Source organism: Archocentrus centrarchus, chromosome 13 (assembly GCF_007364275.1).
Source record: "Archocentrus centrarchus isolate MPI-CPG fArcCen1 chromosome 13, fArcCen1, whole genome shotgun sequence".
Lineage (NCBI taxonomy): Eukaryota > Metazoa > Chordata > Actinopteri > Cichliformes > Cichlidae > Archocentrus > Archocentrus centrarchus.
The window spans coordinates 21,872,114-21,898,029 of NC_044358.1; the positions used below are offsets into that span (position 1 = coordinate 21,872,114).

The 25,916-nt window shown below is 42.3% G+C and overlaps 1 protein-coding gene across 1 annotated transcript; it reads right to left on the minus strand.

Annotated features, from left to right (window-relative positions):
* Positions 1-1,757: 1,757 nt before the first annotated feature.
* On the minus strand, positions 1,758-7,348 carry LOC115790439 (extracellular calcium-sensing receptor-like). Its single transcript, XM_030744256.1, has 9 exons — positions 7,176-7,348; positions 6,603-6,897; positions 6,365-6,451; positions 5,913-6,182; positions 5,391-5,597; positions 5,002-5,277; positions 4,433-4,660; positions 2,755-2,878; positions 1,758-2,668 (listed from the first exon to the last, which is right to left on the minus strand). The coding sequence occupies exons 1-9, from the start codon at positions 7,283-7,285 to the stop codon at positions 1,758-1,760; spliced, it is 2,508 nt and encodes an 835-aa protein (XP_030600116.1). The 5' UTR covers positions 7,286-7,348.
* Between the last annotated feature and the right edge of the window lie 18,568 nt (positions 7,349-25,916).

Here is a 25,916-nt window from a genome sequence, read left to right on the forward strand (position 1 = left end):
ATGGAGAAAAAAACATTATTTAAATATGCCAGTGGTTTATTTTTTATTTTTAGCAATTTCCTATGTACATCTACAGCTGAATGTTAATAAAAGTGTCTGTGTGACATTTGGGACATGTAGCTTTGACTTAGAAGTGCCTTTTTGTTTATTCCTTTGGGAAGAAAAAAATATCAAGATATATTTCGTATATCACCATTAAGGTAAAAATTATCGAGATATTATTTTGTCCATATTCCCCAGCCCTAGTAGTTCTAAACATATTTAGGGTCTTTTTTACTTCACTTTTTGTCTCTCCGAAGGTGTTATTCCTCTCTCCTACAGCCTCGATTGCAACTAAATAACCAATTATGCAAATTAGGTGATGACGTCATACAGAGACTTCTGGCGACTTTTAGGACAGCCAATAGCTAATTTCAATAGCCAATTTCCTTGCTAAGGAGTTGGCAACAGTGGGCGCTACGAGTTGACCTTTGTCACTCAATCTTGTTCAAGCTGGTTTTTGTGACTCAGATTCCTCTCATCACCATTGGCGCCTGCACGTCTTCTCTCCTGATGTTTTAATTATACGTCCTTGTGGCCAAGCCTCAAGATAAGATGCACTGAGTTAGAGAAGTTAGTTTAGCACTTTCTGTTGCTCTCTGTCTGTAATGTATTATTTAATTGTTTATTATTTGGTTGATCCACTGTTTATTAATTAATTTACTTAATTATCTTAATTTACTTAATTAACTAATTTACTTTAAACATTTGTCCTTTATTCACTGAGTAAAAAATAATCCCTAACAGTACACTAGAGACAACCTCCATATCAGGAATGTTTGACTGACATTTTCCTCCTCCTTATCTTTTCTGACTATTTTTTCACTAGTTTTGCATTTCGCTTGGGTCAGTGTCACTACTGGTAGCATCAGGTGATACCTGGACCCTACAGAAGCTTCACAGTTAGTCTAACTCCTCTGATAGACTAACTAGTAACTTGTAACTAGTAACTCGGTCTAAAGCAGTAAGTAACCAATCACATTAGGCTCTAAAGGTTCCGCCCACATGGTGAAAAGGCAGTTTATTCACAGCCACACGTCAAGTTTCCTCACGAGAGTGTTCAACTGCAGATGTGCACGCACAGCAGACACTTGCATGCGCAATGCTTCTTCTGAGTTCTACGTATGAGAGCAGTCGAATTTACTCTTGAAGATGAATACCCGAGGTATTGGTTCTATACTTATTGTTTTAACAGTCTTGCATAGAATTCATTTAAATTTAAAAAATATGGCTTAATGCTTCTTTTAAATAAAGTATCCATTTTTGTACTATTTTGATTGTTTAAAATAATTTTTTGGTTATGGAATGTGGAAGCATTATAAATACTGGCCACTATGTTTCTCAGTATACATCAGTTACAGAAAGGCCAAATATGCATGGATATGCATTAAGAGTACTGGATTAATACATATTTAATGGTTAGTTTATTTAAACAATGCATTTTATAGTTAAATCATATAAAGTTAAATATCACAATAAAGTGTTACAGAGTCAATACAAATATTTGAAAAGTATGTGATTCATATTTTAACTGCATTCTGAAAAAAAAAAAACATGCACAGAAATGCAGAATAAATATCGGGGTTTACATGTTCTCATCCCATGACACCAGTGGAGAACTTTTTTATTTCAATATTTAAAATGTCAATACAGTTGACATTTATTATTTATATATATTTTTTTCTACGTATAGTTTTTTGTTATAAATGTAAAAGCTTTTAAGATTCAGTGACGTGACCCATTATAGCTTTTTTCGTGTTCAGCTCTGGTCTCAGCAGGATTATGTAACATTTGGGTCCAAACAGTGTGATCAAGAGTCCAAAACTTGAGGCCAGGATGGCAAATACCTCCACTGCATCTGCATAGTTTCCTGGTGAGCTGACATAAACAGGAACAAAGGCCACCCACACAGCACAGAAGATCAGCATGCTGATTGTGATGAGCTTGGCTTCATTAAAACTATCAGGAAGATTCCTTGCCAGGAATGCAATTAGAAAACTGAGGAAAGCCAGCAAACCAATATAACCCAATAAGACTGCAAAACCAACAGTGGACCCAACTGCACACTCATAAACTATCTTATCATTGTGATATTGGGTGTTTTTATGTGGAACTGGAGAGGACGAGACAAGCCAGGTAGTGCAGATGGCTGCCTGAACAGATGTAAGAACCAGAACTGTTCCTCTCTGCTGCATAGCACCAAACCACTTCAGACTGGCTCCCCCTCCTGGCTTGGAGGCTTTGAACACAGCCAGAACAACCATGGTTTTTACCAGGATGCACGAGACACAAAGCACAAAGCTGATGCCAAATGTTGCATGCCTGAGTTGGCATGTCCACAAGCGAGGTCGTCCAATGAACAGCAGTGAACACAGGAAACACAACTTAAGTGAGAGCAATAGCTGGAAACTAAGTTCTGAATTGTTGGCACGTATTATAGGTGTACTGCGATGGTAGATAAAGATCCCAAGAACAATAGCACATATAAATGTTCCCAGCAATGAGGTTGCTGTCAAACAGATACCCAGAGGATCATGGTAGGAGAGGAATTCTGCACTCTTGGGAACACATTGGTCACGCTGGGGGTTTGACCAAAAATCCTCTGGACAGCTGGTGCACTCCAAGGAGTCTGACAAAAGGGGGAAGATTGTGACATGCTTACTATATTTAATATAAATGAAATTAAATATGGCATGCTGAAACATAAACACCTACTGCTCTTATTAGTGACTTTTCCCTCAGAGCAAGGAATGCAGTCAAAACAGCATTTGGGTTCCCCCTTCTTTCTAACCATGCGGGTACCAGGAGGACAGCTCTCACTGCATACTGATCGAGGTGCCTATAGGACAGAACTAAATATTACCTGATACAATGACATACAGGTGCTGGTCATAAAATTAGAATATCGTGAAAAAGTTGATTTATTTCAGTAATTCCATTCAAAAAGTGAAAGTTGTATATTATATTCATTCATTACACACAGACTGATATATTTTAAATGTTTATTTCTTTTAATTTTGATGATTATAACTGACAGCTATTGAAAACCCCAAATTCAGTATCTTAGAAAATTAGAATATTGTGAAAAGGTTCAACATTGAAGACACCTGGTGCCACACTCTAATCAGCTAATTAACTCAAAACACCTGCAAAGGCTTTTAAATGGTCTCTCAGTCTAGTTCTGTAGGCTACACAATCATGGGGAAGACTGCTGACTTGACAGTTGTCGAAAAGACGACCATTGACACCTTGCACAAGAAGGGCAAGACACAAAAGGTCATTGCTAAAGATGCTGGCACATTAATAGAGAGGCGAAGGGAAGGAAAAGATGTGGTAGAAAAAAGTGTACAAGCAATAGGGATAACCACACCCTGGAGAGGATTGTGAAACAAAAGTCATTGAAAAATGTGGTGGAGATTCACAAAGACTGGACTGCAGCTGGAGTCAGTGCTTCAAGGATTACCACAAACAGATGTATGCAAGACATGGGTTTCAGCTGTCGCATTCCTTGTATCAAGCCACGCTTGAACAAGAGACAGCGTCAGAAGCGTCTCACCTGGGCTAAAGACAAAAAGGACCAGACTGCTGCTGAGTGTTCCAAAGTTATGTTCTCTGATGAAAGTAAATTTTCCCTTTCCTTTGGAAATCAGGGTCCCAGAGTCTGGAGGAAGAGAGGAGAGGCACAGAATCCACATTGCTTGAGGTCCAGTGTAAAGTTTCGACAGTCAGTGATGGTTTGGGGTGCCGTGTCATCTGCTGGTGTTGGTCCACTGTGTTTTCTGAGGTCCAAGGTCAACGCAGCCATCTACCAGGAAGTTTTAGAGCATTTCATGCTTCCTGCTGCTGGCCAACTTTATAGAGATGCAGATTTCATTTTCCAACAGGACTTGGCACGTGCACACAGTGCCAAAGCTACCAGTACCTGGATTAAGGACCATGGTATCCCTATTCTTAATTGGCCAGCAAATTCGCTTGACCTTAACACCTGAGCAGTGTCACAGACTGATCAACTCCATGTCACGCTGCATTGCTGCAGTAATGCAGGCAAAACAAGCCCCAACTAAGTATTGAGTGCTGAACATGCTCATACTTTTCAGCTGGCCAACATTTCTAAAAATCCTTTTTTTTTGTATTGTCTTAAGTAATGTTTTAATTTTCTGAGATACTGAATTTGGGGTTTTCATTAGTTGTCAGTTATAGTCATCAAAATTAATAGAAACAAACATTTGAAATGTCAGTATGTGTGTAATTCATTAATAAAATATACAACTTTCACTTTTTGAATGGAATTACTGAAATAAATCAACTTTTTCATGATATTCTAATTTTATGACCAGTACCTATATATTGCATGTGGTATAAAAGGCAAAAATCTCAAAAAACCATATATAACCTTCTTGGATTCAAAATTCCAGAAGATTTTTTCTTCATCAAGTATGAGTTCTTGACCTTGGAAAGCTGACCTCTTAACCTCACCCACATGCTGAACTTTAGTGCTTCCATCTGGGAGCCACAACCAGTTCATCACATCATAAATTGGTAGTACATCACCATTCTCATCAAATGACACTTGATCACCAAATGGAGTGGTGAAGTTCACCCTTTCCAAGTAATAAACAAGCTATTTGGAAGGGGTGTACAAGAAATAAATTACAGTTATTGCAAAAAATTACAATTACTTTTCACAGTGCAAACTGTAGATATTATATAATCAACTATAATATTACACGTATTATACCTGAGCATAAAAAATTATAAAATTTAAACAACAATGTTCTATACGTATACAGTTTAATGATCTCTCTGATGTTACATTAACCACTTCTTTTGTGCTGGAATACAAAAAATGCTTTGAGCTCACTATCTTATGGCATTGTATTTAATTTCACAGGCTAAATTCTGTTCTGAACGTATAGAGTAAAAAAACATTAGCCATACATGGAATGTAAACTGATATCATACCTGCCATGGCTCCAGCATTTGCAAAGTGGCACAGCTGTTCCCACTGAAAGGCCCTCTTCCTGGCTTGCACCGCAGCATGTCATCAAGGGAATATGCCAGAGCATACACAGCTTTGTACACATTGTACTCAGTCCGGAGAGTAGAAATGTCCAAGTACTCAGTGTTCACATTTTCTAGCTCTTCCTGTCCAGTGCATAGTGCACCTCCACCTTCCGCCCAGCCTAATGGAGCGGGTGAAAATCTGCACTGAAATGTGAATTCCCAAAACTGATTTACCTAAAATATATTGAAAAGTGTTTGTTAGAAACAGTGACAATAAATACTTTTAACTACCACAGTTAAGGTTGCATATTTCTTGCAAGTACCATTGTTTAATGTTAAACTCTCACCATGCTATTTCCATAGCTACTGTTGTGATGTAGGATTGGACGTATTTGTAACAGGAATTCTCTGAGCCCTGGTATTTCTCCTTGACGAATGGCGATGGCCAGTGTACCACCCAGGTATGGCATAAGCTGAGGTGTTTGCAGCACAGTAGCTGCTGTCCAGGCTTCACTGGCCATCCACTGCAGACCTGTTAGATTCTGCCTCACTACCTGTGGATTGTATTGTACCAAAATAATAGATTGATAGTATAACTATCAACTACTTTAGTGCACTTGTCATGCCATTAATGTAGTTGCTCATCTTGCCAGGTAATCCTATGTACTCATTCAAACAAATGCATAATACATGTTTTACATGCTATTATAACTGGCAACTGCTTTAGTAACATTATCCTGCTATTGGTATATTGCAACTTGAGAAACTTGCAATTTCTCATTCACACAGAGACAACAAAGCATGTTTTACACAGTATAGTGATCCAGATCTTTATAACTACTAATAATCAAATAGTTTTAAAGTCAAACCTCTTCCATAAGATTTATCACGCGACTCTCATATGCAAAAACAATAACAACTCGAGCTGTGGATTTTCTCATCACATTCACAATCCTCCTGAATTCATCTGCGTTTTTTTCCCAGGGCAAAACCTCAATGTAAGCCAGGCAGCCTTCACCGGACAGGCTCAGCTCAGACTGGAAGGATCTGGCTGCGTGAAGTCCATAATCATCATCACTAATGAGCAGGCCTGCCCAAGTCCAGCCGAAATGTTTAAGAATATGAATCATAGCACGTACCTAAGTGAACACAGATTAGTGGGTAAGAGTATAGACTCAAAAAATCCTTAATCGGATTAGCTGTTCATCAGCTTTTACAGCAGGGTTAGGGGGGTTAGGGTGTATTTAATTTTTTTTTCCATATTTCTTCGTGGTAATAAGGCTTAAACTTTTCCATTTTAATTTTTCTGATACATATTCACCTGGAAAGCATCACTTGGGATCGTCCTAAAGAAGGATGGATACTTTTGACGGTCGCTCAGGCAGGAACATGTTGCAAAATAACTCACCTGTGAAAAATACAGACTGAATATTGTATGAATATTCAAAGCCTTTACTCTCTCTTTTAACCTTTTCAGGCTGACTGCAGTGTATTTTTACACCATATTTGCAATTAAAATAATGTAATTAGACTATTACATGGTTAAGCAGAAAACTTACCATAGGTACTCTGTACGAACCTAAGATGTTAGAGACAGCAATAGAAGATGTAGAGGAAGAATCACCCACAATTGCTAGGACTGGAGGATTTCCAACACATGTATTATCTAATATAATTTGCCTCTCTCGACCACTTGCTAATGACAATGCTCCACGGAATCCAATTCCGAGGTTGACACAGTTATCATATACAGTGTATCCCAGAGTCACATTAGGCAGTAGGTTGGAGTTTCTGTTGATCTCATTAATAGCAAAGACCATGGTTTGAACGAGCTTAAATCCTAGGACATAAAAACTAACAAAAAAAAGTGCTTGGTTGAAAAAGGCAACAGGATACTTGGAAAACATGTTCCAAAGTTAATAATGATAAAAATTATGTAACCTAAACCTAAACCTAAACCTAAACAATTAAAGCAGCATCTGAATGAAAAAATAAAAATCTTTCATTGAAGATAAATGCATTTTTTGAAATGGTATTAATGCACCAACTATAATTACTTTAGATATAAAAAACATATTTATATTGGCATTGATTTGAGTTTTTGTTTTCCTTTCTTCCTATTGTATAGTTACCCTTGGCATGTAGGCTGTTGTGGTTCCGAGGTAAAAGACAGGTCAGGAACACTTGTATAAAGGTGGACTGGAAACATTCCACCCAGAATGACATCTCCACTGTTCTGCATCCCATTTAGATGAAACTGTCCCAGTAACTGACAGGAGGTGGTAAGCAAAGAAAATGATACAGCAGAAGAAAAGTAGGAATACAGCAAATTGAGCAAGAGCAAATTCATTCGTAAAAATGACCACATGACAGCTTCGTGATTTTCTGAGCCTACTCATTAGGTTTCATTGCTTTGCCATTCCCTTTTATTGACGTGTTGTTTTGCTTATTCATGCAGACCACCCATCAGGGAAGAAGAAGGAGCAGAGCATCCAACCATTTTCTTCTGCTTGAATTAGTTATCAAGAAGAACTCAGCATTTTGTGAATTTCATATTTTATATCTTTCAAACCACATATAGGAAGAGTAAATATTCTTGTCATTCAACCAGTGAACAAGGTGGAAATATTTAGAGTCCAAATCTCACTGAATGTGACTATAAATTTTCCATATTATCAGAATATTTTCATTTTTTCACGATTTTTTACACATCACCAAATCACAACAACAGTTGCCTCAAGGCACTTTATATGGTAAGGTAAAAAACCCAGACATACTTTAAATAAATAAATGCAGTGTGGTGTATAAGCATATAGAGTGAGGAGAGGTGAGTAAAAAAGAAGTACTCAGACCAGACAAAAGATATGTTGTGGAAGAGAGTCAGAGATTAATAACTAATGTTTTTATTATTGTTGTATATAAACACATAGCGACTGAAAAAAGCTGAGTGAAGAAGATACACTCAGTGAATAATGGCAAGCTCCCAGCACCTCAGGCCTATTGCAGTGTAACTACGTGAGAGCTGAGAGTCACCTGATCCAGCCCAAACTATAAGCTTGATCAAACTATAAGCTTGAACAAAATGAAAGTTTTGAGTTGTTGTTGTTCCAGGAATCTGCTGAAGCGTCTCTCCCAGTTGGGGGTCACTGCCCCGAGTGTTCCGATTACCACGGGGACCACGGTTACCTTCATCTTCCACAGCCTTTCTAGCTCTTTTCTGAGCCCTTGGTATTAATCGAGTTTCTCGTGTTCCTTCTTCCTGATGTTGCCGTCACTTGGTATTGCAACATCTAGCGCTACGGCCTTCTTCCTATGTTTGCCCACCACTACGATGTCTGATTGGTTAGCATCACAAGTTTCTCTGTCTCTATCTGCAAGTCCCACAGGATCTTAGCTTTGTTATTCTCAACCATCCTTGAGGGAGTATCCCATTTTGATCTCAGGACTTCCAGGTCATACTTGGCACAGAAGTTCCTGTATACTATGCCAGGCAATTGGTTATGGTGTTCTATGTATGCCCTGCCATCTTGCACCCTGCTGTTATGTGCTGGATTGTCTCAGGGGCTTCTTTGCACAGCCTGCACCTGGGGTCTTGCCTGGTGTGGTAGACCCCAGTCTCTATTGATCTTGTGCTTAGAGCTTGTTCTTGTGCTGCTATCATTAGTGCCTCTGCGCTGTCTGTCAGTCCAGCTTTGTCCAGCCTTTGGTAGGATTTTTCTATTTCTTCTTCCACTTCTTCGATCTGCCAGTGGTACATGTCATGCAGAGGCCTGTCCTTCCATGTTGGTTCCTGTTCTTCCTCAGGTTTCTGCTGCCTGAGGTACTCACTAAGCACATGATCTTTTGTGTCCATCTTCCTGATGTATTCGTGGATCTTCATTATTTTGTCTAGGATAGTGGTTCTGATGCCTACTAGTCCTTGGTCTCCTTCCTTCCGCTTAGCATACAGTCTCAGGGTACTGGATTTGGGAAACCCTCAATGCATGGTAAAGAGCTTTCTTGTCTTGACATCAGTGGATTCTATTGTTTCCTTTGACCAGCTTATTAGCCCAGCAGGGTATCTGACAACCAGCAGGGTGTAGGTGTTGACTGCCTGGCTCGTTCTTCCCATTCAGCTGACTCTTTAGAACTTGCCTTACTCTCTGCAGATACTTGGAGGTTGCAGCTTTCCTAGCGGCCTCTACATGGTTCCCATTTGCCTGAGGGATTCCAAGGTACTTTAGCTGTCTTCAGTGTCTGCAATGTTGCCATCTGGTAGTGCAATCCCCTCAGTTCTGACTACCTTCCCTCTTTTACCACTACACTTCTCCAGTCCGAATGACATTCCGATATCCTTGCTGTAGAGCCGTGTAGTGTGGATCAGTGAATCGATGTCTCGTTCACTCCTGGCATACAGCTTGATGTCATCCATGTACAAGAGGTGGCTGATGGTTGCACTATTTTGTAGTCAGTATCTGTTGCCAATTTTGTCAGTGATCTGGCTGAAGGGATTCAGGCCTATGCAGAACAGCAGTGGGGACAGAGCTTTTCCTTGATAAATCAGGCACTTGATGGTGACTTGTGCAATGGGCTTCAAGTTGGCCTCTTGTGTTGCTCTCCACATTCCCATTGAGTTCTTGATGAAGGCTCTTAGGGTCCTGTTGATCTTGTACAGTTATAGGCATTCCAGTATCCATGTGTGTGGCAGTAAGTCATGGGTTTTCATGTAGTCAACACAGGCAGTGCACAGGTTGGTCAGTCTGGTCTTACAGTCTTGAGTGACTGCTCTATCTGCCAGTAGCTGGTGTTTTGCTCCCCTGGTCTCTGCCAATTCCTTTCTGGGCCCCACTCATGCCTGAGTTATTGGCCTGTAGTTTCTGGGGGTTCTTGGGGATCAGGATCGTCCGACCATCAGTCAATCATTCCAGGTGTGTCTTAGCTTCAAGCAGCTGGTTCATTTGTGCTGCCAGGTGGTTGTGGAGTGCAGTTAGCTTCTTTAGCCAGTAGGTGTATATCATATCATGGCCTGGTGCTGTCCAGCTCGTCATATGTGAGACTTGTTCCTGGATGTCTGCCACTATGTTCAGGGAGGTTGCTGTGGTCTGCTCAGGTATGGACAGCCTGTTGTACTTCTTACGTGCCCCTTTCTTCATCACACCTTTCTGCAACTCTGATAATTGGCTAACTACCTTCCTTGGTGCTTTGATCTTAGCCTCTAATTGTCTTTTCCATGGAGGGTACTGCTTCTTGTGGCTGTTCATCTATTAGCAAAGCATCTCAAGGATCACTGTTGGTGTGGTATACATCAACTTATTGGTTTCAGTGATGGTCATGTAGGGACTGTCAGAAACATAAGAAAAAACTGCCTGCTCAGGAACACAACATTAAGATTTAACCCCTTAACTGCGGCTAAAAAAAACAACAAACGCCTGAAAAAGCATACCCAAATTAAATCAGCTGCTGTTCCTGAACTCTTTGGAGTACACACAAAAGTTTAGTGTCTTTGCGAAGCAGACAACCTATATTTTTCATTTATGTAGTCAAAAGCACTGTAACTGTAATGAGTTTGTAGCTATTAAGTTTGGAACACAGAAAAAGTAGACAATTTTTGCCTCGCCTAGATTTTTCCTGATTGTTATCATGTAACTACACACTGAATATAGAAGGTATCGACTGGAAAATACATTGGAGCTGTAGAATGAAGTCTTTTTGTCGTGCATTTCGAATTTCATCAAGATAGCACAAAAGCCTATTGTTTTGTAAAGGTTTTTGTGCATTGATGCCCTGGCGTGCTCTCTCACGTGCCATTTGGATAGTCCAAGTGCCGCATCTAAGCCCCCTTTGACATGCAAATTTTAAAGGGCTGTAACTCCTCAATGCTTCAACATACAGTCATCAATGAGGGCTCTAATCAAAGATACTACCATGAGGAATCCTGTACTACACACAAAATTACTGAATAAATCATAAATAAAGCCATATTAATCCAATAAAATATGAATGACACTACTGTACATTGTAAAAAAAAAACTAGTCACAAAACAAATCACCATTTCTGTAAATGCTATTTTATTTTTCAGAGTAATGTAAAAAAAAAAAACACAGCACAGCAAACTGCAACTATTTACAATTATTCTGCTCTACCCCCACCCCCCCTCACATGGAATTTTCAATGTGCCACCGGTTATAACAGTCTCTGTTTGGGACAAAGCACAATGGCTTGTCACATGTGGTGCACTGGCCCTTCTGGCCCGTGCTGTAACAGGCATTAGATCCTCTTCATCAGATGAAGAAGCCTCTTCCACCATCTTCTCTTTGGCTGGCTGCCACTCATGATCAGAGGTTCCCCTAATTTGTAAAAGAAGGAAAATGTCAGGCCTTCATGCACAAAAAACCCAGTCATTTTTCAGTGATTCCCTTACACACACAAATAAATACATTGTATATCAAAAAAAGTTACAGTAAATGCAGACAGTGCATACACACATAAAATAAAAACCACACAATCCTCCCAGTAGTCCTTGTCTGATACAAAATGTACAACCTCCTCCCATACAATAACCCCCACCCCCAACTTGTAAAACTTTAGACACTTACTGGTCATCTCCATCGGAAAACGAATCTTCTTCTGATGTTGGATCATCAGTTGAACCCGAAAAGTCTGATGCCGAAACGTCGCTCTCTCTCCGTGTGAGCAATTCCACAACCTCCTGAGCGCTGAACTTGGTCTTGCCGGCGGCCCGCTGTGCCATTTCGCAAAACTCCAAAACAACGATGCGATCACGACGAATCTCAAATGAAGCTCTGAGACGTTGTCCACCTCACCTTGCCCTTTTATCGGGTGATGCTGACGTAATAGAGAAGCCCGCGAAACCCCCAATCGATACTTACAGTACACCTTTCCCTACCCCCAAACACCTGGCACATTTCAATACGTAAATCACACCACTATACAGCGCCCACGCAAACACACAATATAAGTGGCGCCACAGCGGCGCACGGTTATATTTTCTGTGTAATGGTGCATGCCAAGCTCAGCATTACATACATATTTACATCAGAACGGCATATAATACGAGGACGAGCTGAGAATAAAAACTTACCTTCTGCCTTCTGAGTAACAGGTGTTCATTTGCAGCGATAAAACTGGTCAAATCAGCGACGACATTCTCTAATACAAAATAATCCACTCTCGTGAGTCATTTAGTCACTTCGTTGAATAAATGTAGTCTGTTTTTGATGCATTCTGACAATCCGTTGCCGAGAGAAAACATTGTAAATACTGTTTATGCACGTCAGCGCATAGACTCCTACTTCCTGTTTGGTTTACGCATGGAGGACGCACCGACTACGCACTGAATACGCAGGGAGTTTATGCCTTCATGTGAAAACACACCCCATAGTGCCATATACCCACGTGTCGGGCTATCCATCTGTGGTTTTAGATTTCGGGTTAGAGTTGACCAATAAGAACGATTGGAGAACATTTGGAGGCATGTCCTTAAATGTCACATGATGCTCTCTGGATATTATTGGCTCTGGAAAATCCATTTCATAACATGATTGGCTAAATGAGGTGTCAATCGAATTCTGAGGGTCTAGTCTGTCATATAAAAGCATCGTGAGGGCGAACGGGAGCGTTACTGTGACGCTATGAGGCTTCAAAGTCGGAAATCGCTACAGAGGGCCCGCGGGCGGGCCCTTGCCAGTTAACAGGTTAATACTAGCCTGTGTAGATAGGCTGCAGTGAAGCTGAAGAACAGACTGTCTGCACTGGTGAGGATGAGAAGTTATCTGGGAGCTGTGGTGGTGAAGGATGAGCCACCCATAGCAAGACTGTAGAAACAAAAGTCAAACAAGAGATACACCTTGTCCAGGTCTGACTCTTAACCTTGTCAGACACCACCTGGATTAGCTAGGTCCAAACAGACTGCTTCTTCCCTGGGGTAAAGGATCAAACTATTGTCCATCCAATCCCACAGTGCAACCCAAAATTCAGTGCACAGGAGACGAACATAACTGAACGGTTGCTAAAAATGACAGACAGAAAAGCAGAATTGACACAGGGAAGCAGGCACTGTCGAATGAAGTCATCTTAAGGTTGAGATCTTGGTTACTTGATGGCCTATGCTTGGTACTATGTGGACAATCATGATTCCGATTTATGAAAATGTTAAAGGTTGATTTATGGAATGTAACAAATGGTCTGTATGATTTCTACTTAAAGTTGATAAGAGTGTGTGTAACACAGAAATGATTTAAGCACAGCATGTTAAGAAAGTTGTGAAATCTTGGAAAATCACTGAGCAGGGTAAAATGAGGAACTGAAACCTGCTGCCTAGGAATAAGTAGGAACAGAGGAGAAAAATAAGTCAATAATAGTTTTAACTGGAAAGTACCAAACTGGACATGTGTTAACGAGAAATGAAGTAATGATTAAGCCAAACACCATAATTGGACACGGTCGGTGGAGTGATAATTTGTCATGATGATGTTTTAAAACTAGGATGAGTCTTAGATTTAAACTATAAAAGGTGATGCACAGAAGCATCGAACGAGAATCTAGGGAGCTCTTCCCAGCACCAGGACGAGTCTACAAACTGGACCGAGCCAACCCCGATGTGGACATCTAATTGACTTAAAACATTCTGTGAGCATTCTCCCTGCACTTTCAGATGAAGATTGGAAGTACCTAAGCTGTTGGTTTTAAAAAGGATTCCCGTATAACAGTAAGGACTAAGAAAGGAGGACAGTTAACAGAAGAAAACCAACATCTCTTCCTTTTTGGACTTCTCCTTTTCTCCACTTTGCTGAGGCAGTAATAGACTGGACATTGGGTGTGGTCGCTTCGGCCGAGTGACTCACTCAAGGCCCTTTCTTCCCAAAAAAGGATTTTAAACAATTGGACATTAACAAGCCCCTTTCCTCAACAACCCTGCTTAAGTATAACATCTTGATTCAGATTAAGTAATACTGAAGGTTATGCTCTGTGATTGATTAATTTTGATTCTGAAATTTAAATTCTAAGTAGATTGTTGAATTTTAAGAATTAATTATGAATTGATTTTGAGCTAAATGCAAACAGCTTGAGCTGAAACCTGCATAATAAAATTTGACTCTAAAAAGTCAGTATAATTCTCTCGAGAGTTATTTTCCCTACTTACGGTACAATATGTCCATGCAACAGTAAAAACTAGGCAAGTTAAGCTCTAACATCTAGGTTCTGTTTTGGACACACTAGTCTTCAGTAGTTCACTTCAACTTTACTTATGTCCCTTGGGCTCACTGTCCGAGCCGATAAAAGAAATCTGGTCAGTAACAAGCGCACTGATCTAGGGGTGGGCCGCTATAACTAATTGGGCTATATTTCGGGGTCGGCTGTGTGAGCATTCCTGACCGGCAGCATCGGAGTATAGAGGAAGCAGGGCAGATGTTAGGATTATCAGTGGTTAGAGCCAGACGAGCCACCCCGCCACAGCTTTAGTAGTGTCACAGAGTTCGGAAGAGGGTAATACCCCACTGGAGATGTGGCCTGGACCCTATGAAACGGAGTAGCTGTCACAGAGGTAAAATACCTGTGGGATCTAACAGCACCTATAGGAAAATAATATAACTGAAGCCATGAAAAGAACCAGACAAAAACCCAAATATACTAATATAATTTTAAGTAGTAATTTAAAATAATAATTTAAAAATAAAAATTAATATAGCATCCTCAACTGCCCCAAAGAGTAAAAGAGTTAAATGTGGATTATTAAACATTAGGTCTCTCTTGTCCAAGTCCTTGTTAGTAAATGATTTAATAATTGCTCAACATATTGATTTATTCTGCCTTGTTACAGCAGAATGAATATGTTAGTTTAAATGAATCAACACCCCCGAGTCACACTAACTGTCAGAATGCTCAAAGCACAGGTCGAGGAGGAGGAGCAGCAGCAATTTTTCATTCCAGCTTAGTAATTAATCAAAGACCCAGACAAAGTTTTAATTCTTTTGAAACTCTGACTCTTAGTCTTGTCCCCCCTAATTGGGAAATTCAAAAACCTTTTTTATTTGTTATTATCTATTGTCCACCTGGTCCTTACTCAGTGTCTCTATCTGATTTCTCAGACTTTTAATTGGATTTAGTGCTCAGTTCAGATAAAATAATTATAGTGGGTGATTTTAAGATCCATGTAGATGCTGAAAATGACAACCTCAACACTGCATTTAATCTATTATTAGACTCATCGACTGGAAAATAAAATGAAACTGTAGAATGAAGTCTTGTCTACTTGTATTTCAAATGTATCAAAATATCACAAAAACGTACTGTTTTGGACAACGTACTGTTTTTTTTTTTTTTTTCAAGATGGCGCTGGTGACGTCAGCAGCCGTCGTACCTGCTCCTACGCTTTGTTTGTATATATTAGGTTTAGCTCTAATTTTGGACTTTATAATTCCGCCTGCTCTGTGTCATATCACGTATGACAGACAGACTCTTTTTAATATCAGAATACAGCACTCTGGCTGTATTCTGACACCTTTTTCTCCCGACCCGACTTGGCCTCGGGAGATACTGCGTTTCCAGTGGGCCAGCTCAAACACAGGAAGGACCAGGTCACGGACAAGGCCCCGAGGGAAAAGAGCCGGCGTAAGAGAGAGGCTGAGGCGCAGAGCGCACCAAACGCCACTGCCGAGCATCCTGTTGGCTAATGTCCAGTCACTGGATAACAAGCTGGACGAACTCAGGGCCAGGATACAGTTTCAGAGGGACATAAGGGACTGCAACATCATCTGTCTCACGGAGACATGGCTGACTCCCCTCATACCGGACCACGCCGTACAGCCGTCGGAGTTCTTCAGTGTTCATCGCACGGACAGAACGAGTGAGTCTGGAAAATCAAGAGGAGGAGGTGTGTGCCTAATGATTAATAACAACTGGTGTGACAGTAGGAATGTTGTCCTTCTGAAACAATCATGTTCACCTAACCTGGAGCTCCTAACCCTGAAATGCCGTCCCCACTACCTGCCCCGCGAGTTTACTTCGGTCATCTTCAGCGCCGTCTATATTCCACCTCAGGCGGACACAAACACTGCACTATCTGAGCTACATGAGGCGATTTCCACCTATCAGGCTAACCAGCGTGATGCGGCTCTCATCGTAGCCGGGGACTTTAACAGTGCAAACTTGAAAAAGCTGATACCGGAGTTGATTCAACACATCGACTGCCCCACCAGAGGAGAGAGGACCCTAGACCACTGCTATTCTCATTCAAAGATGGCTACAAAGCAAAGCCTCTTCCGCCTTTTGGGAAGTCTGACCACACCTCTGTCTTTCTCATGCCAAAATACAAACAACAGCTCAGGCAGGAACCCCCTGCTGTGAGAGAAGTGACACGGTGGTCTGATCAAACAGAGGCCGCTCTGCAGGGTGCGTTGGATTCAACCGACTGGGACATGTTTCGCAGCAGCGTGGGCGGAGACATCGAGGAGTTTACGGAAACTGTTGTGGGATTTATTGGGAAAGTTGTTGAAGACACTTCACTTAGGAGGACCATCAGGACTTTTCCCAACCAGAAGCCGTGGGTGGATAAATCTGTCCGCGACGCCCTGAGGTCCCGCACCGTTGCCTACAACTCCGGCCTCGCCTCTGGGAACATGGAGGACTACAAGGTTGCATCATACAACGTCCGCAGAGCGGTGAAAGAGGCTAAACATCGCTACGGCCGCAGACTGGAACAGCAACTACAACAGTCTGACCCCAGGGGACTGTGGCAGGGACTACGCACCATCACGGACTACAAAGCACCACACACACACCCGGTGAGTGCCGACGCTTCTCTGGCTGATGAACTCAACATCTTCTTTGCGCGCTTTGAGTCGGGAAGCCGACAGCCCGCTGCGCTCCCGGCCGGAGGGGCGGAGACACTCACTGTGACGGAGCGCGACGTGAGGAGGGTGTTTAGACGTGTAAACACCAGGAAAGCGGCTGGACCAGACGGTATTAGTGGACGTGTCCTTAAGACCTGCGCTGACCAGCTGGCACCTGTGTTTACGCTGATATTCAACCTCTCACTGAAACTGTGTGTGATTCCCACCTGCTTTAAAAAGTCCATCATAGTCCCTGTCCCAAAGAAACCACACCCCAGCAGCCCCAATGACTTCAGGCCCATAGCACTCACCTCTGTGGTGATGAAGTGTTTTGAGAGACTCATCAAGACATTCATCACCTCCTCACTGCCCACCACCCTCGACCCACTACAGTTTGCATAACGGCCAGACAGATCCACAGATGACGCCATATCCTTCCTCCTCCACAAGACCCTTTCACACATAGACACTGGTAAGGGGAACTATGTGAGAGTGCTGTTTGTAGATTACAGCTCAGCATTCAACACCATAGTTCCCTCCAGGCTGGTCTCTAAGCTGCTGGACCTGGGCCTGGGCCCATCCCTGTGCAGGTGGGTTCACAGCTTCCTGACCAGCAGACCACAGGTGGTACGAGTGGGTCACCTCACCTCATCCTCCCTCACCCTCAACACTGGATCCCCCCAAGGCTGTGTGCTCAGCCCTCTGCTGTACTCACTGTACACCCATGACTGCGAGGCCACGTCAGAGTCCAACGTCATCATCAAGTTTGCTGACGACACTGCTGTTGTGGGACTAATCTCTCACAATGAGGAGACAGCCTACAGGAGAGAGGTCTCCCGCCTGGAGAACTGGTGCCAGGAGAACCACCTCCTGCTCAACGTCAGCAAAACAAAGGAACTGATCGTGGACTTCAGCAGGAAGCAGCAGAGGGACTACCATCCACTTGTCATCAGTGGTGCTGAGGTGGAAAGAGTGGACACCTTCAAATACCTGGGAGTGACCATCTCACAGGACCTGCCCTGGACTCATCACATAAACATCACTGTGAAGAAGGCCAGACAGCGTCTCTACCTCCTCAGGCGGCTGAGAGACTTCAAGCTCCCACTCAAGGTGCTCAGGAACTTTTACACCTGCACCATTGAGAGCATCATGCGTGGGAGCATCACCACCTGGATGGGAAACTGCACCAAGCAGGACTTCATGGCCCTAAAAAGGGTGGTTCGTTCAGCTGAACGGACCATCAGAACCACCCTCCCCAACCTGCAGGACATTTACACCAAGCAGTGCAGGCTGAGGGCCATGAAGATCCTAAAACAGCCCAGCCACCCCGGACACTCTCTCTTCTCCCTGCTCCCATCAGGCCGGCGTTACCGCTGCCTGAGGACTAAGACTGAAAGGTTGAAGAAGAGTTTTTACCCACAAGCCATCCGTCTGCTCAACTCTGAGCCCTAACTGGACCATTATTGCACAATGTAAATATTATAATTTATAAAAGTGTGTATAGTGTATAGTATATAGAGTATAGTGTATAGTGTGAATTACTTTTTTTTAATTTTTATTCTTCTTATTTATATGTGTGTGTATATAAGGTTGCAGGTACAAAATACATTTCACTGTGCATTGTACTGTGTATAACTGTGCATGTGACAAATAAACACTATCTTATCTTATCTTATCTATCTTAAGTTTTTGTGCGTTTTTTTTTTTTTAAGCCTGTCATGTCTGGCAGTTTTCGCAATCGGAATATGATCCAAATGCTCTGCTGTACCAAACATATTTGCTTTTCCAAGAATAGCTCTGTAAGTTTTCCAATAGAATATGCTTGTTAATGTTTGTATTTTAATTTAATTTAATTTATTTACGCCAGGCCTGGCAGGTAGAAAGGAAAGGGTAAGAAAAAAGACTGAGAAAGAGAAAATAAATTAAAAAAGAAATAAAACAAAGAGGAGAAAAGAATAATCAAAGAATGATATACATACATACATACATACACACATCCACGTACGCTAGGGGTTGCATGAACTAGTCGACTTGTTGAGTAGTCGATTCTAGGAAATCTCGCGAGTTTTTAAATTTCACATCGACTAGTCGCAGTCACATGACTGCTGGCGACAAAATGGATTCCAAAGAGATGGAAGGCGAGGACGAGGAGCAGGCCGAGTCTTCGCAAACAGCTAGAAAATCAACAGTGTGGAAGTATTTTACTAAAGATGACTCTTCTGGTTCAACTACCGTTACATGCCAAATCTGCAAAGCTGTGCTGAAGTACAACAAAAGTAGGACATTGATGCACAGTCACTTGAAAGGATTTTGAGCACCTTTTTGGGCCACATTATCAGAGTGACAGCAGATCAGCAGCACACTTCTTCCCTGCTGCAGAAGAGGTATGTGATTTTTTTTTTTTTGTTACCACAGATTCCCACCATGGCGAACCCGCTGGAGTGGTGGGCCAGCAATCAGGACAGATTTCCCTGATTGGCAAAACTCAGCAGAAGGTATTTAGCTGTTCCGGTGTTGTGCGAAATTCTGTTTCCCCATGAAAATCTATTCCCCCTGTGTCGGGAGTACGAACTGCAAGCAGAGAGGCAGATCGGACTGTCTTCACGGCGCTTCTGATCGATTTCTCAGTAAAATTACACTGTAAAAGACTTGCTGGTAAATTAATTTGTTCCCATGTCATGGAGGGGAACACAATATTTTGGATGGCTGAAATATTTGGTTCCCCCCATGTAACTTTGGCAAATAAAGAGCAAATGTTTGCATATTCACAGGAGTTGTTGCTCTTGATGAGAGGAATAAACACTGTAAAAGACTTTTACCGAGAAATTGATCAGAAGCACCATGAAGACTGTCGGATCCACCTCTCTGGCTGCGCTCTCCTGACACGGGGAACAGATTGTCACGGGGGAACAGAATTTCGCACAACAAATGTTTTATCTGTGAATATGGGTAATAAAGCCTGTAAGTTACTGCAAAGCATCGTGTCTCAAGTTTGTATGACGTCATAGCGACTAGTCGCTGTCGACTCGACTTTTATCATGTTGACTTCGACCTTAAAAAATCTTGAGTCGTGCAACCCCTACTGTATGAAATATGAAATATGAAATGATTCGGGAACTCACTGTCCAAGACAAACCACGACTAGCGGAATAAAGAGAAAAATAATGGATGGATAGATGTTAATGTCCTTTAAGTTAAAGTAGGTATGTTACAATCACTGCGTCATAACCCGTTCTCGGAGCTCACCTGTTTGGAGCCGCGGATAATACACTGAAGCTATGGGATTAAATTTGTCTCAATATTATTCAAACAAAAAAAAAACTAATCTCAATCAAAAAAAAAATTGCGGTCAAAACTTGAAGAATTGTAATGAAATATTTTTTTTTGTAAAACTTTTTTTTTTATTTAAATGACTCATTTTTTTCTCATGAAAAAAAAATGTATTTGCAAAACCTAAATTTTTATTTGCACGTCAGAAATCTTTGGTTACGATTCTCTAACTTTTGGTTTTGATGCTCCCTTTTTTTGGTTGAGGCGAGTGTTTTTTGAACTCTGGTTCTTGATGCTCCCTTTTTTTGTTTGAGGTGAGTGTTTTTTGAACTCTCGGAACGTGAACATCCAGGGGCGGGGCCTAAAGATGAACGATGTAACATGTGTCCCTGCAGAGCTCCGAAAGTGAGTCAGCCTGGCGCCTGGGCGTCTCAGCCCGACTCCAGGGCATCTCAGCCCGGTGCAGCACCTGGCTATCAACCACTACCTAGAACACTGATTATGTAACAGTTTAACACATATTTCTTCCAGGTACATTTGGTATTTTGCCACGCTTAATGCAACTCGACAAAGGTGCGCTAGTTAACGGATTCAACATAAAGACAGGCGAACATTACAGAAGCCTAGTTTATGCACTTTACCTGATGCTAGCATGCTATCCTATGCCGCGGCACACAAGATAATATCGACTGTCCTCATAAGTTGTGTAAGGCTTTGTTCTTTGAAAAGAGGATGGACACTTTAGTAGCTGTTAAACAGTGTAAATTTGTGAAGATTACTTACCATTCAGTTTCTGTGTTACCTCCTTTCTTTTCTAGTGTTGATGTCCTGGAACTGAAACAAAGCAAGCCCTGCAGTTCTCAGCAGGTGGGAGGGGTCAGAGTCTGCCGCTTTAGTCAGCGCTAACCAATAGGGACACGTGTTACATCGTTCATCTTTAGGCCCCGCCCCTGGATGTTCACGTTCCGAGAGTTCAAAAAACACTCACCTCAAACAAAAAAAGGGAGCATCAAAAACTAGAGTTCAAAAAACACTCACCTCAACCAAAAAAAAGGGAGCGTCAAAACCAAAAGTTGGAGAATCGTAACCAAAGATTTCTGACATGTGCAAATAAAAATTTAGGTTTTGCAAATACATTTTTTTTCATGAGAAAAAAATGAGTCATTTAAATAAAAAAAATAGCTTTACAAAAAAAATATTTCATTACAATTCTGAAAGTTTTGACCGCAATTTTTTTTTGATTGAGATTAGTTTTTTTTGGTACAACATCGGAGGTGGATACATTGCAAGGATGTTTTAAGAAGCAGCGAGGTAACAGTGCCTCACCCATCACTTGTGTAAATGACATGAAATTATGGCCTGATTGTCAGCTACATCGACATTATCAGTTACCTTGTTTTTTCCGAAAGTGTTGATGGCGGGGAAATCACGTAATTATAAGAGCACCAGATTACCTTCAAATCAATAAAATCAATAAAGTAATGCTTAACAAACAAGGCAACGTTGTTTTCCTCAAAGTAGCTGTAGAGCCGAGCCAGCACATCGGCCAAGCTAAGCATCCCTTAGCATGGGTCATGCTAAGGGAAAGTGGAGTGGTGGAGACAGTCAGCTGTTCCTGTATGGCGGATTGGGGAAATCATGTAGTGATGCTGCAGCTATTCTGTGGAAGGTATATCAATTATCTGGATATCAGAGTGTTCAGATCACTGAAACAGAAACACTGGACTGGCCGAAAGCCGGGATCGGGGAGACACGCAGCTGTCATCTTGCTAACTGCTATGTGTTTACATGAAGGCAGGCATTGTTTAAGCTTTGTGTAGGCTGTATACTGTAGTGTCACACTATAAATAAAATAATGTAAAAAAAAAAGAGGCTGTACATTAAAGGAAAACTTAAAACATAAGGAGAAAATACAGTAATAGGATGTGCAACTGAGTAGTATAATTTGGGGGAAAAAGAACAAATTTACAGAATAAAATAATTTGAAAAAATGTACAGACTCATGTAGTGACAACCGACAACAGCACAAGTTGAATCTGAGCTCATGTTCCAACTAATAAAGCCGCCTGTTGCAGCACAAAGTAACCAAATTTTGTCATTAACTCTGGCTGTAACTTTGGGTAACCGGAAGTATAAAACCGAACAGCAGAAGTAGCAGTCTGTCATGGCAGCCTACGTGTGCTCTTCCAGAAACCCGTGGATAATGTAGGTGGAGTCCCTCTGGACAGACTCCTTTTTGATTTTTTTTTTTCTCCTTCTGTCAAGTCTTCCGTATTGCTTTTGAAAAACTCTCTGAAATTTTTCTATTTACATTTGTCATGCCCAGGACACTTGAAAAAGAGATTTTAATCTCAATGTGTTTTTCCTGGTTATATAAAGGTTAAATAAAATAAAAAATAAGTTAATGTCTGAAAAACACTGATTTAAGTCTTATATTTTACCAGCTTGCACTTCTTGTATGAACACATTTTTAAATAATGCGAAATATCGTTTATTATCATTATTGAGAAAATTACAGAAAATATCGAGATATTATTTTTTGTCAATATCGCACACCCCTAACACACAAAATCCTGCTGCTGCTTGCAATAATGTGTGTATGTGTCTCTGTCATGGAATGTACTCACCAATGAGGGCAAGAAACTGCCACTACGTCCCCCCGTGATCCCAGAGGGGGAAGGAGGGAGACCCCAGACGGAGCCCCTACAGTCAAAGGACAAGAGTCCAGAGAGCCAGAGGCAATGAGCAGCCAACCCTCCCCGCAGACCGCACGGGCACCCAACACCCCAGGGGCGACAGTGGTGATCAGTGGGAAGTAGCAGGGAGCCATAGGGAGGGGTGACTCCCACCCTCCGTAACCGTGTCCCACAGGTGCCAAGGCTCAGCAAGCTACAGACCCAGGCCCTGCTGTCCACACACACAGACACACACCCACACACACGCACACGCACAAACGTCATATACTCATACTCACACATATGACTGTCACACATTCATGCGCACACACACAGAACCAGGAAAGCGGCTGGACCAGACGGTATTAGTGGACGTGTCCTTAAGACCTGCGCTGACCAGCTGGCACCTGTGTTTACACTGATATTCAACCTCTCACTGAAACTGTGTGTGATTCCCACCTGCTTTAAAAAGTCCATCATAGTCCCTGTCCCAAAGAAACCACACCCCAGCAGCCCCAATGACCTCAGGCCCATAGCGCTCACCTCTGTGGTGATGAAGTGTTTTGAGAGACTCATCAAGACATTCATCACCTCCTCACTGCCCACCACCCTCGACCCACTACAGTTTGCATACCGGCCAGACAGATCCACAGATGACGCCATATCCTTCCTCCTCCACAAGACCCTTTCACACATAGACACTGGTAAGGGGAACTATGTGAGAGTGCTGTTTGTAGATTACAGCTCAGCATTCAACACCATAGTTCCCTCCAGGCTGGTCTCTAAGCTGCTGGACCTGGGCCTGGGCCCATCCCTGTGCAGGTGGATTCACATCTTCCTGACCAGCAGACCACAGATGGTACGAGTGGGTCACCTCACCTCATCCTCCCTCACCCTCAACACTGGATCCCCCCAAGGCTGTGTGCTCAGCCCTCTGCTGTACTCACTGTACACCCATGACTGCGAGGCCACGTCAGAGTCCAACGTCATCATCAAGTTTGCTGACGACACTGCTGTTGTGGGACTAATCTCTCACAATGAGGAGACAGCCTACAGGAGAGAGGTCTCCCGCCTGGAGAACTGGTGCCAGGAGAACCACCTCCTGCTCAACGTCAGCAAAACGAAGGAACTGATCGTGGACTTCAGCAGGAAGCAGCAGAGGGGCTACCATCCACTTGTCATCAGTGGTGCTGAGGTGGAAAGAGTGGACACTTTCAAATACCTGGGAGTGACCATCTCACAGGACCTGTCCTGGACTCATCACATAAACATCACTGTGAAGAAGGCCAGACAGCGTCTCTACCTCCTCAGGCAGCTGAGAGACTTCAAGCTCCCACTCAAGGTGCTCAGGAACTTTTACACCTGCACCATCGAGAGCATCATGCGTGGGAGCATCACCACCTGGATGGGAAACTGCACCAAGCAGGACTTCATGGCCCTAAAAAGGGTGGTTCGTTCAGCTGAATGGACCATCAGAACCACCCTCCCCAACCTGCAGGACATTTACACCAAGCAGTGCAGGCTGAGGGCCATGAAGATCCTAAAACAGCCCAGCCACCCCGGACACTCTCTCTTCTCCCTGCTCCCATCAGGCCGGCGTTACCGCTGCCTGAGGACTAAGACTGAAAGGTTGAAGAAGAGTTTTTACCCACAAGCCATCCGTCTGCTCAACTCTGAGCCCTAACTGGACCATTATTGCACAATGTAAATATTATAATTTATAAAAGTGTGTATAGTGTATAGTATATAGAGTATAGTGTATAGTGTGAATTACTTTTTTTTAATTTTTATTCTTCTTATTTATATGTGTGTGTATATATGGTTGCAGGTACAAAATACATTTCACTGTGCATTGTACTGTGTATAACTGTGCATGTGACAAATAAACACATCTTAATCTTAATCTTAATCTTAATCTTACATGGACACCAAGTGTGGGAGAGCAGGTACCAGCACTGAGCCAGCGGCACCCTAGGGAAGCAGCCAACCCGGCCCCAAACCACTAGCCATTCCCTACCCCAGGCATGGTGCATGAAACTAGGGTGTGGAAAGACCGATCCACCCCCTCCTTCTATTCAGCGTGTTTGGAGTGATGTGTTGGGTGTATGCAGGGGTGAAAGTAAGCCGGTACGGTCCGGTACTGCATACCACTAAAAGATTCTGCGCCGGTACACAGTACCGGCAAAAGTTGGAGCAGCTGTCTGCTGTAAAGCTGTCATTCAGAACCGGTCACGGCTGTACTTTGGGTCAGAATGAATCTGCTAGCAATCAGCAGTCTAAAACACGATGTAATCAGTTAATAAATTGCTTTTTTTTTTTTCTCATTTCAAATGGTTTCTGAACTGTTCGTGCTATGCTGGCACCTCAAATCTCTAGCTTCTCTCCCCTCAGAGATCGAGGACAGCCACATAAAATGCACAGCATCTGTTGGATGCAGAGCATTTCATATGGCAGGCTAGACCATCCTATTTTGATTGGCACCTCATTCGGCCAATCATGTAATTGGCTGCACCAAAATCACCTGAAAAGCTACGTGGCACCACCTGGATAGTATTGGCTCTGGAAAACCCATTTCTTAATATGATTGGCTGAATGAGGTGTCAATCAAAATGGGAGGGTCTAGCCTTTCATATAAAATGCACTACATCCCAGAGGACAGGACATGGCCAGTTAAAGGGCAACGACAGGGGTTTTCCAGAGCCAATAATAACCAGAGGGCATAGGTTTTTTCAGGTGATTTTGGTTCGGCCAGTTAACAGGTTAAAACGTTCACCGCTACATTTAATGTCAGTCTGCTTGTTACAAACTATCTCAATTAAAAGCAAATAGAGATTAACTAATTGTGTTTCATGTTATTTTGCTCAATTTCAACAACACAGCACAGCTCAGAAACACTGAGCTGTGACCAGAGATTTCATTTTTTTATATATATATATGTGTGTGGTGTGTGTGTGTGTGTGCTTGTCATAGTACCGGCAAGAATTTAAAACTTCTTTCACCCCTGGGTGTATGTGAGTGTATGTAGTGGGAAGAATACATATGACTGTGTGAAAGCTGCAGTGCTATTAAAATTGGAGGGACAGATATAATATGAGC

Excerpts from the sequence above, each read along its gene's own strand:
- LOC115790439 (XM_030744256.1), bottom strand. The coding sequence starts at position 7,285 with ATGCAGAACAGTGGAGATGTCATTCTGGGTGGAATGTTTCCAGTCCAC. Across the intron at positions 6,183-6,364 it reads TCCCAAGTGATGCTTTCCAG|GTACGTGCTATGATTCATAT; the intron begins GTGAATATGTAT and ends GTGTTCACTTAG. Across the intron at positions 4,661-5,001 it reads AAATGCTGGAGCCATGGCAG|CTTGTTTATTACTTGGAAAG; the intron begins GTATGATATCAG and ends CCTTCCAAATAG.